General features: G+C 35.1%; 1 protein-coding gene across 4 annotated transcripts in view; it reads left to right on the top strand.

Annotated features, from left to right (window-relative positions):
• The window catches only part of COL11A1 (collagen type XI alpha 1 chain), a 133,070-nt gene that overhangs the window by 12,143 nt on the left and 108,183 nt on the right, over positions 1-12,744 (top strand). For all 4 annotated transcript variants that reach the window (XM_010409233.4, XM_039555961.1, XM_010409232.4 and 1 more), the window contains exons 2-4: positions 3,845-4,012; positions 8,008-8,221; positions 10,625-10,787. In XM_010409233.4, coding sequence (XP_010407535.2) covers positions 3,845-4,012; positions 8,008-8,221; positions 10,625-10,787 — 545 coding nt within the window. The remainder of the gene's footprint in view (positions 1-3,844; positions 4,013-8,007; positions 8,222-10,624; positions 10,788-12,744) is intronic.

The raw sequence follows: 12,744 nt of genomic DNA, 5'->3' as shown, positions 1-12,744 counted from the left end.
TTCAGTGGCAGTGAAAGTTGTACATGTCTCTCTGAACTCTCTTGAATCAAGGACATGCGCCGTTGAACTTTGCACTATAGTCATTAGTGAGAAAAGTGATCTCCTGCACTGGGTTCCCTGCATTAGTGAGAAGAGTAATCCCCTGCAAAAGTAGCAGAGTGGAAACTTGCATTTTGATTGCAGACTGCAGGCTTGCCCTGGTGAACACAGGCTTCTTTTCACAGGGTTGTCTTGTGGCATTGTCTGGCTTGCCTGCAAGAGGTGGCCTTCAAGCAACAGTGCAACATGGCCATAAACATCTGCATAAGGGACCCACTTTCTGGGTCTGGATCTTTTATTTTGTCAAATTTGCCCTGGCAGACAGAGTTGAGTTTTCAACGCTGATGTCCAAATTTCATAAGGAGAATTAACTCCATCCCAAGAACTGATGAACAGAGCTGTTTGCATGATTCTTATTTGTTATTTCCTTGCCATCTGAAATCTCGGCACCAAATTGGAAGGATAAAAAACCATTACGTTATATCATTAATCTGAATTTTACTTTACTTTTTGAGAAAACTATCAGGGAAAGTTAGAATAGAAGTCAAAATCATTTAGGCAAGCTGTTTTATTCACCTTAAGGAAGGTCTCATGAAAGACCCTTGATCTGTCAATATATGGGTTATATTAATGTTGCCCCAAATAAATACAAGCTGAGTTCTTAGTTTGTGGACCACACAAACAGGCAAACTGCATGCTGTTAGCACTGGTGCTCCTTCTGGTTATTGCTTACCATTCCCAGAAGTCATGTGGGAGTAGCATGCTAGACAAGAGGTGATTTTCAGAAGAAGCAGAAGCTGTCAGGATGCTGTTCAGTGACACTGAACACTGCAGAACCTACAGAAACTGGCAGAGAGAAGCCACAGGCTGTGCTCTTTCCTGTCTAGGAGTTGTCTTCCTACCACTCACCCTGGTCTTTTAAGCAGGTAGCGTTGGCTGTGCGAGGACTGCTCATTGTGTTTTACACTTTGAGCAGGTTACCTGTAACCACTTGGGCCTGAGCTGTGCTTTGTCAAGAGCTGTTTATTGTAGACTGTACTCCTGCATGTGTGTGTGTTCTGTGGCAACAGCATCTGCTGGTTTCTGGAGAGGCACCAAGCAGGTTATCTGAGCAGGCACAGTGAGCTCATCAAGAATTTTAAGACTAAGGTAATGGCAGCGTGATCAAGCCTACTGAACACTTGTTACAGTAAACATACTAGTTACAGTAAATATAAAAAATATCCTGAAATTCCCTGAGAAAAAACCTCTACTAGCAAAAAGAGGGGTTTTCTGCAGAAACCTCTTTATATGGTAGTCCCAGCCATGACACAGGAGGAGTCATGCTTCTTATACATTCCTGCCTTTTATTCCTGTTATTTAAAGACTTCTAAAGAACTTTACTTTTTACTTGTTGGCTGAAGTGGCTATTTGAACTCTTTAATATAAATTAGGCAAGAAGTTTCTGTTACTTGTCATCAATATGAATTTAATAGGTCAGCCATGTTATCTTTGGGGATAGAGTAATTACCTTTTTTGTGTTAATTACTTCAAGTAACTTATCATTTCTGTATAACTTGTCATTTCACCTAACTTGTTGCTTCTATGAAAAATTACATTTCTAGTAATTATTTTAAACTGACTAGTCCTGATATTTTGTGTTTTGTGAATCACAGTTTGTGGAAAGAAATAAATAGTCAACTATGGACTATTAGCAGAATGTTTGTTCTTATTATTTGGAATCTGTGGTTTGAAGATTGTCCTATTATTATTCTGTTTCTTGTCTGGAAGTTTTTTAGCAGCAGAACTAGCAGGGAGTAATGAATAATCTTGTTTATGGGTGACTAGTCTCCCAGTCAGCCAGGCAAAGAAAAACCATTATTCTAAAAAATAATGAAGAATCTGGTACAAATTATAGAAAAGAGCAAAGGATAAAGGAATGTAGCAGTGGTTGACTTACACAGTGAATTGAAATTTTTACTAATATTTCTGGTGACTGGTTCTACATTACTTTACTGGTTCAAATTAGTGTAGGTACAGCAAAAACAGCTGTTGGTTACTAGAAAAAATGTGTCACAGTTCCTTCAGTATGTTCCTTCAGTATGTGTGGCAATTCCTTCAGAACTATGGGAAACACCTATAGAAAATGCATTATATCCATTAAAATGATTTTGTCAGTACTCAACAGAGAAGTTAGACTAATACCACAGTGTTTGCACACTATTGAAACTTTTCTTTTGTGAATATTTAAACATAATTTCTTGAATTTGCAGTATATGTGGATTTTAAGTAATTTCATGTGTGTTCTGTAGCATTCATTCCCAATGTGCTAACTTGCAACAAACACTGGCTATTTAGTTTATGTTTGATAACACAATGGTGATCCGATGTGAAAAGGAAATGAAAAATTGCAAGATGTGAGGGGAAACTTAAAAAGTTCACAAGCATTGTCTTGTGAGTATATTTTAAGACATTAGAAGTTATGTGCATTCTAGGCTGACTGAGAAAACAAAGATTGGTTTAACCACAAAGTTGAGTTTTTCGTATTTGGCAGTGTCAAGAGATGAATAGGATGAGCTAGTTAAACTTAACTTTGTTCACATCTGTGCAAGCAGTTGTTTAAATAGTTGAATATTCACAGGCAGTGAATTTTGGACCTTAAGCTGATATTTGTTGACATGTAAAATGAATGATAACAGACAATAAATCAGCTATAGCTAATGCCACAGTAGTTCAAAGATGTGAAGTCAGATTTACCAAGCTCATTTCTCAGCTTTAACATTGAAAGTAATTTAAAACTTTTTCTTTCCAAATAAAGTGGTCATGATTTTGTCAACATAAAAACAGTGGAATAGTCCCAGTGAAAAAAAGTCTACTGAAATTCTGTTTCCACTCAAAAAAATTAAAAAAGCCATGATCTGAAGGGAGTATGAGAATGAGCCCCTTAATTTTTCTCAAGAGAAAAGATATGCAGTATGCTGTTTTCTCTCACTGTCTGTCTTGAAGTGCTTGTCCATTCAGTACTTTGCCCTTTTGCCATGGAGAACTTTTATATATTAAGGCTTTTTCTTGGCTTTACATCTATATATATGCAGGCTTTTTTGTTTGTTTTAATTTGCATCAATATCATAACAGCTCTGGATTTCAACTTTAGGTTGTTAGACACTGAGCACAGATGCAATCTTACTGTACTTGGTCTCTAAAGTACAACCCAGTCAATTTGCATTTTAACTTGGAAATAATGAAAGACTGCAATGCTGTCCATTTAGTCCTTGCAGGAAAAGCAGGTACATTTTTCATTCTCTAACTGGGATGTGAAATTAGTTTAGATGCTTCCTTATCCCTTTGTGTCTGAGAAAGCAGTTATATGTAATCAGAATATATTTTAATGTTAGCAACAGAAAATTTGTGGTAGCAGATTATCAGTAGCTATTCAATGCTTCTGAAAGTTTTGTGCAAACTTTGAAAATCAGTTCCACTTCTCAGAAATCACTCATTAAAAGCATGTATTGGAAGTTTCAATCAGCAAGATCCTCAGCATTTGCAAATGGTGATTTTCAGTGTGTAGTCAAGTAGTTTGAAAATCTGATCATAAAAATTACATTTGATGGGATGAACTCTTACATATTTAAAAATGCATAAATCTGTTAAAATAATATTATGGTATAGGAGTAATGTACAATAAGTCAAAATAGGATGCAGCTACTGCTCTGATTAGACACATACTTTTGCAAAGGAATTAAAGCCTTTTTGGAGGCTGCATACCATAGACATGCAAGATGAGTAATCCTTTTTGTTGTTTGTTGTTTTTTTTTAACCTTGTCAGCTGAACCCGTTGATGTGCTAAAAGCATTAGAATTTCACAATTCTCCAGAAGGAGTAACAAGAACAGCAGGATTTTGCACAAACAGAAGGAATTCAAAAGGATCGGATGTTGCTTACAGAGTTTCAAAAACTGCACAGCTGAGTGCCCCAACAAAGCAGCTGTACCCAGGTAAGATTGGCAGAAAGCTGTTATTTTTGTACATTACCTTGCTGCCTATGTTTTCACGGTCTCTAAAGCACAGCATGTGGTCTGTTATCAATAGCACAAAACACTTCTGTTGTCCCCATAGTTGGGCCTGCATATGAATGGCAGGATGGGCTCTCTATCCACCAAATAAGTTGGTTTTTATTGGCTTCAGTTATAAAGCTCTTTGTCAAATTCTGTCACTGCTGAAATAGACTTGTAAGTCATACTACCTGTTCTCTCATGATGCTATCTGATGGAAACCTTATTTGGTGGCTTTGGCAAGTGTTCTCCTGTTTTGGTAGTGCATTTAAGAGCAGTAGTAGTTCCTGGAGTAATGCTGCAGTGGTAGAAATGAGTTGTGGTTGGCCATTGCAAAATCATTTCCAGAAGTACCATCTGTTAAGAATTACTTCAGAATATCTGGGTATTTGGGGGACTAAACAAGGCTAGTTGTGGATAGCTGGTAATGTGATTCCATCTTCTCTCAGGTTTCTCTAAAATGGATTAGTCAAATTTTGGGAAAGATTATTTGGATGTTACTGAGAGACTTTTATTCCATTATTTTGCTGTCACTTGTCACTTGACTCAAACTGTTGAGGAAAATGATAGTAAGAATATTAAAACCCAAAATCACTGAAGATTTAAATTTTCTGTTTTGACACATTTGTAGAGTTTGACCAAGTCATACAGAATACATACAGGTAAGAAGTGGCAAAGAAAAATACTTTCTTTTTTTTTGTCCTTCAGAGCAGCAATCATATAGATACCACTCAGGTCTAGAAAAGGATAAAACGTGCTTTATTTTCTTGTAATGTGTTCCCAGAGCAACGTGAGAAACAGCTATAACAGTTCAAGAGTAACTTATGTGTTCTCTTAATTCATCACTTATTATTTATGGAAGAAGATCAAAGCAAAATTCACTACAGATATAATATTTATATTATTTTTTAACACAGTTCCTTGGGTTTGAATTTATCCTCTCAACTAAGTTGAATAGAAAGTGTCCTGCTGTCCTTTACATTAGTAAAAATCCATCAAAACAATTTTTTGGAGGTGATTATGGTAATTACTTCCTTTTCAAACTTGTGGAACAAGTGCTCTTCTCACCAGAAGAAATCCTTGTATTTCAGATTATTCTTAAAGAAATTTGAGTGAGCACGTCCCTTTTTCTTAGTGCTCTGTAGCAGTGAAAAGACTACAGAAGATATCCAAGATAAAACCAAGTTCTGAGATATCACTTCAGATAAACAATACAAGTTGTAACACATCCCATCTTTGCTTTCATCTAACTCCTGTAACTCATCAGGAAGTACAATATATCCAGCAATTTATCCATCTTTTAAAAAATGAATTTAATATTATTTACCAACTTCCCACAATATAATGGACTCTGATTTCACTGACTAGAAGACATTATATGGTTGTAATATGTAAACTGCTTAGATTTTAGTTATACTGTTGTTGTACATGCTCTTAGCTATCTTTTGCAAAAGCATGAAGGAATGATAACCCAAATATATAAAAATATTTTTCTAGATATTTTCCCTCCAATTCTTACTGTTATTTATTATTCAAATAGGACCATTCCAATTAACAAGAAATTTAAAAGCATTTGAGAAGGTTCTGATATGTATTCCAGATGTGTGTCCAAGAACTGTATATGCGTATAGTTTTATATGTTAGATGCAATATATACAGTTTTACATGTCTAAATGTCATTTATTTTTTGGCTTTTTCAATCACAACTGTGTTTGGAGGAATTTTTTTATGATTACCCAAAGTAGATTCAAGATAAAACATTTGGGAATATTATGTCATAGCAGTGATGACAGAAACTACTGAACTGAGACACGTGACTCATTTTCAGTCACCTTTCTTAGCTCACTTTTATTCCCCCTCAGATGTTAAGTCTAGACAAGCTGAGTTATTATCACCTGCCTTAAGCATTTTCAACATATCTTTCAGATTAACAGTGCAGATAGGGCAAGTGCTCAGTGCTTTTCAGATAGTTTCTTTGGCCTTTGTTGACAGTCATCTTCTCTCTCGTCCATTTTTTTGTCATCTATTTGCTCTGACATTAGAAGGTATAGTGTACAGTTTAACTTACCCTGTCATGAAAAATCTTTACCAACAACTCACCAGAGTAAATGAAATGTTTCCTATCTGTTGAGTTTTGATCCCTTCAAAATAAGATGTCAAAATGATGTATAAGCATGGTCTATATTGCTACAGTGTTTCAACAAGCTTCCATAAATAGTTAAAAAAAGAAAGCACAAAAAGTATCATTGCAGCAGACAATATAAAAAATATAAGACATGGGGGTTCTGGTTTAAAAGGATGGTATGTCACTTAAAGAGCAAGGAAAATTCTATGCATTTTGTTTACATATTGCAATTCAAGAAGTAAAACTTGTCTTCATGGAAGAATCTAGGATCTTTGGAGTTTTCCCACGATATCTGTCTTGGAAACAATCTTATATTTTTTCTGTTGGAAGAAGAAATTCCAAAATCAGAGTTTGATGAATTCTTACATGCTTTAGTTCATTAGAAAACCACAAGATATTATTTTATTAAAGCTTGTTCTATTATTATATTAAAATACTTAAGAACATTTATCCACTCTCCTGCACACAAAGCTGCAGCTATATTCATTGCCAATGTTATTATTAGATTCTCATCTATTTCTTGCATGTCAAATTGCAGATGAAGCCACATAGATCCAGAGCATATTCTGGATTTTAGAATCTCAGTCTTACACTTTGTTTGTTGTTAAGCCTAGTACAGTTTCATATCAAGTGAAATGCAGATTTACCACAAGATTCAACAGGAGCAGTACTTCAGTACTTCCTTTATAAGCAATATCTTCCTTTATAAGCTATATTTTCAATTTTGTTTAGTTTTAGTTGTAAAGGTGGAAACAGTGTTTGATATATCATCTCTACCTCAAAGACAAGGCATCAGGGAATAAATGAAAATTAATATTCTTTGATTTTGCTTAAAGCTCCCATTAAATAGAACTAGTCATGTATTTTTTCAATGTTATGCACAATGTAATTCTAGAAAGACCCAAATATATATTGTGGGAGAGAAACTAAAATAAATTGTTATCAAGGGCTATTGAAGTACCCAGGAGTCTTACTTGCTATGGTACTGATGCTTATTATGTTGAGTGACATTTTAGTGCACAATTTTAAATTAGAAGATTGCTTAGCAGAAGATGAATTAAAAAAGCAATGAATGTGAAACTACGCTGGTTCTTTCATAGCTTGTGTTATTGCATGAATTCACAATAGATTTAGAGCACCTCTCCTACAAAGACAGGCTGAGAGAGCTGGGCTTGTTCAGCCTGGAGGAGAGAGGGCTCCGAGAAGATCCCATTATGGGGGGAGGATCCTTCAGTAACCTTTAAGTATTCTTGAGCCTTTCAGTACTTAAAGGGGCTAAAAAAGAGGGATGGGGACTATTTACATGGGCAGATAGTGATAGGACAAGGGGGAATGGCTTCAAAGTAAAAGAGGAGAGAGTAGTATTGGATGTTACAAAGAAATTCTTTACTCAGAGAGTGATGAGGCACTGGAACAGGTTGCCCAGAGAAGTTGTAGATGCCCAAGCCTGAAAGTATTCAAGGCCAGCTTGGATGAGGCCCTGAGCAACCTAGTGTGTGGCATCCCTGCCATGTCAGGAGGCTGCACATGATCAGTTTTAAGGTCCCTTTCAACCCAAACTGTTCTATGATTGTATGATTTACAAGTTTTGTTTTTAAGAACCATTAAGGTATACCTTTCAGAAATTAAAGTGAGACCAGAAAGAAAAAAAACATAGAAAATGTTCCTAATATAATTTTTTATGTACTCATTTTTGAGAATTAGAAAACCCCTGCCATTTGTATGCTGGATCCTATGTGCTTATAGAAAAAAAAATGTAAAAATGGTTTCATTTTTTCTGAATTTATAGTTGTATATATCACTTTGTTTACAGGTGGTGGTTTTCCAGAAGATTTTTCAATATTAATGACAGTAAAACCTAAAAAGGGTATTCAGTCTTTCCTTTTGTCTATCTACAATGAACAAGGAATTCAACAAGTAGGTGTTGAAGTTGGTAGATCCCCTGTCTTTCTATTTGAAGACCAAAATGGAAAACCTGCTCCAGAAGACTATCCTCTTTTCAGAACAGTCAACATCGCTGACGGCAAGTAAGTGTAAAGTTTTAAAATGGAAAGCACATTGCAGACCACTGTATAGGTGATTATGGTATTTATAAACAGTTTTCTTAAATATTTAAGTCAGTAACATGGTTTCTAGCTAGTTGGACAAAGTTAGAGAAGTTTTGCAGCATAATAAAGTTCCAGCTCCAAATGGTGTATACAGCTGTAAATGAAACAAACCACCTTTCTTATCTGCCATTTTTATAACTCGAGAGTGAGGAAATAATCAGAGAAGTTAAACCCACCCAAATTAAACCTGTGAAGATTCTTCCTTTGCAATATAGAGTCTCACTAAAAGAATTGTCTGGTCCATTTGAAGGTGGCAGGCAGAGTGAAGACAAGTTGACAAAACAGCACAGAATTTCTTCTATCCCAAGCCAAAACAGCTGATAAATAAAATGGCTTAAGATGTGTATGTATAAGGAAATCCTATGTATAAGGAAATCCTATGTATAAGGAAATCAGGAAAGAATAAGGTGAACAATTAATCCCAAGTGCTGCAAGGATTCATACTGCACCCCCAGTAAAGGAATTAATCTCAAACACCTGTTTCATCAGTAATACAGTTGTTAATTTTTTGTAGCTTTGTAGACAAGCAATCATTCTCCGGGAATGTCATTCTGGTGCTTGTAAAAGGACATTCATTCTTTCAAAGGCTTTTTATTGTGCTGCAGCCCAAGAAAGCAGCCACTGTCTTCAAAGATAGACAAAAATAAATTTTACTAGAGCAAAAGGAAACAACTCAGTGAGGAAGGGCAAAAACTGAACTATAATGAAATATATTTATAAAGCAATAAAGAAGGAAAGAAAAAGAAAAAAACCAATTGTCTCCTTGGCCTAGTATAACCAGACAATGGAATTATATGATGAAACCTGGACTTGATTCATTTCCCTAGCAGAAGGAGTGATAAACAAAGCAGCATTTTTTTAAATGGACTTTTGCTAAATAACAAAGTTGTGACATAGAATTTCACCTAAAAATGTTGATAAACTGGCAAAAATGAAGAAATAAAAATGAACTTGTTTGGTACAATTTCCTACAGTGAGACTATACAACTTCTGAATCAACTGGAGTCAATCCTATCCAAAGTGAGCTATGATTTCATGCTTTCAGCTTCTACACACTTTCAAAAGACAAGCCAACAATGTTTTTCTGACTCGGCTATTTTATGAAGGATCTGGGACAACAATCTTCATCTCAAACTGAGATATATTTAAAAAGTGTGAATAATGTAATGTGCCTGAGGATGCATGGCCAGTTTGCTTTTATAATGATAATGTTTAACCGCATTCCAGAGAAAACATGGAATTATAGTTCTGGCTCAGTGACACTGTTTAGCAGTCAGATTCCATTAGCTTCAAGGTGTTCCTTTTGATACACAGAAGCTCTTTTTAACAATGATCTAAGCTTTCTCTCTGATTCAGGCAACCCTAATGCCACAAATGCCAACTAAAATAATTTGATTCCTGCCTTCCTCTTACCAGTCACTAGTATGACATACTTTACACTTTTTGCCCTGGTCTATCAAAGATTCTTTAACATTTTGCTTCATGCTGGATTACAGAGTGGTCTGCTGTTGTTTTAAATATTTGTCATAGCAGAGAGGCTCACTAAATTAATGTGGTCTGTCATGATTATTGATAAAGTCTCATAAAGAACATAGTAGTGTAGGGCAAATCATACAAAATTTTATTCTCAAATATCTCTAAAATAAAGTCACTTGTCAATACTCTGAATCACTTCCTTCACTGGTGACTATTATGTAGGCAGGGCTACTGTTGCAGGAATAGTGCCAAGTATTTGTAAATATATTTGTCTGGGAAAGCATCTATGTTGGAGCTGTTGCATGTATTTGAAAAATCTCTATATCTATGGAATACCTTCAAATAAACAAAAGAGCATGGTAAAATTTTGGTGGTTGATCACACCAAAAAAATAGTAAATTTTAAATAATAAATAATAACCTGCTGGGTTAATTATATTTGCCTAAGTAATTTGGAAAATCAAACATGTTCATAGAAAAGAATCTGCTGTCAGATCATTTAATCTATTAAAATGTAAACAATGCACTGGCTTCTAATTCAAGTTTGGTGATGTTCTCTGGTTAAAGATGTAGGGAAGATCAGCTTGAGCTTCACCTTACAGAGGGTGTTCACAAGGAGCTGTGGATCAGATTCCTTTGTGCTGAGGGACAGAATGTATACCACAAATAGTGAAAACACTGTGTACATTGGAGTATGTATAAAAGAAGGAAATAAAGGGAGACATTTAAAATTTTATCTGTGAATTAATTGGTGCACCATCTGCTATATACTGATTTGATGAGAACGCAATGACCTAGTTTTAAAAACATAAGCTGCAGTAGAATCTTATTGGGTTTTTTTTAATAGGTGGCATCGAGTAGCTATCAGTGTGGAGAAAAAGAGTGTTACAATGATTGTTGACTGTAACAAAAAAACTACAAAACCACTTGACAGAAGTGACAAAACAGTTGTGGACACCAATGGCATCACTGTCTTTGGAACCAGGATTCTGGATGAAGAAGTTTTTGAGGTACAGATCAATAATGAGCAAATGCAATTGAATTATTTTGTATTAAGTGAGGTGCTTAATACAAACCAGAATAATCTTTTAGGTCAAATGCCGGTATAATATAGAAACTTTGATTTATAGAACCTGTTACAGTAGGCTGAAATAAAAGAGAAGTAAAAGAGGGAAGTGTATTGTTGGAAGATTTGATGCATTTTTCTGTCCTTTTTGTTGTATCTGGAAGGCAGTTGCTTTTTTTGTCTTTCTGCCTAATATTGAGTTACCTGATATATTTGGGAGAATTAATCAGGGACAGTTGTGTAGTATGACACTGAATCATTTTGCTTCTGTCTCTCTTAAACATTTGCAAATATTTGTGTATGCTAACAGTATCTGAGAGCAGGGGAGAAGGACCTGGAAAGTTTTCTGTGTAATATGAATTCGTTATAGTGTTTATCCCACTCATTACTCTTTCCAGTAAATGGAACATACTTTGGCAATAAGGACATATATGTTTCCATCATTTACTGGCCAAGAAGTACATATAGGAAGGGTAAAATGCCTTTAAGGAAGTATGTAATTGCCAGTCAGGAGGCCTTTCTGGGTAGAATCCTTATGTCAACAATTATTTTTACAGACTAATTATGAAGCTTCTTAGATCTACACTACTGAGTTTCTTCTATAACATTGTTATACAATGGTTAAAATTGAAAAATTTAAAAATGAAAAATGAGAAATTACAGATTGGTAGTTATTTCATCTACAGAACATCTGTGCTCTATAAATGGTTTTCATCCTAGCTTTAAGCAGAACATATGCTGGAGAAACTGCATAGATATCAAGAGGAGAAATATGAATTTTGAGTGTAACATTGTGGCATTGTTATCTTTGTTTTCCATGGACATGATGAACTGTGGGCCTTTTGAATATGGAAATTTCTGGGGTGATTTACTGGATCAATCAGTATGATATGTTTGGTATTTGCAGCCTAATTCACCTGTAGTCCCCAAGAGAGTTTGAACATCTGAGGAACATTATTTTCCATTTGAAGATGTATTCCACAGATGCCTCTCTCTGGGATGTGACAAAGGTTTTTGGTCTCCTCATCGGATAATTACTTTAAATTTTCATTTGTTTTTTTTTTCTTAGGTGAGAAACCAGGTTCCCCAATATGTGGTTTTGACAATAAGTCAAAAATGTGTGCAATATGAATATGCATAAGCAAAAAAGAATTCAGAGAAAAATAAAATTAGATAAACTGATTTTTTTTTTTGTGGTTTCCATGTGATTTCAGATTATAATAGAAACTAAGGCAACAGGGCCTGGCTTGTTCTTGCAAAATTTGTAGCCATTTAAAAAGCTGTCGAGGAGGAAAATGCACAATAACTAAGCATTGATGTTTGGTTTGTTTAACTCAGTGCAATCACTAAATAAAAATATCTGTCTGAACTTTCAGAGGTGCTGAAATGATCAAACATAGATGTTTGGAAATAATTTTTTATGATATGTGCATAAAGGGAGATACTTATTTTATCATTTACATTAAAAGATGGGAAGAGATGTGGTAGAATGCAGTATTTTTTTGGTGAGCAACTGTTGGAAGAGCCAATAAGGTTGGAGTGAGACATAGCTTAGCAAATTGAAATTAGCACTTAAATCAGAATTACCAGATAACTGAAGAAACTCAAAAATAACCCTGCATTTTTCTTGAAGTCAAACTTGTGTGACATCAACATGGACACAAGGATATAACTTTAACAGAATTTGCTAGAATGAGTTAAAATTACTTTTGTCCAAGCATGTTGTCACTTGTGGAAGGATGGAAAAGGAAGGTAGTGGTAGCTGCTTCTCAGACAAATATTTTTTCTGAAATCTCATGCATTGACATGGCAAGTCAGTGCTTCAATTCCAGCTGAGACACACTAAGAAAGAGGCCTTGGACTCACAAAAGAAATTGTGCAGCTGTCTGTAACGTCAGTTT

The sequence above is a fragment of the Corvus cornix genome, chromosome 8, assembly GCF_000738735.6.
Source record: "Corvus cornix cornix isolate S_Up_H32 chromosome 8, ASM73873v5, whole genome shotgun sequence".
Taxonomy (NCBI): domain Eukaryota; kingdom Metazoa; phylum Chordata; class Aves; order Passeriformes; family Corvidae; genus Corvus; species Corvus cornix.
Note: the sequence above shows the minus strand (reverse complement) of the source record. Positions and strands in the feature narration are given on the sequence as shown.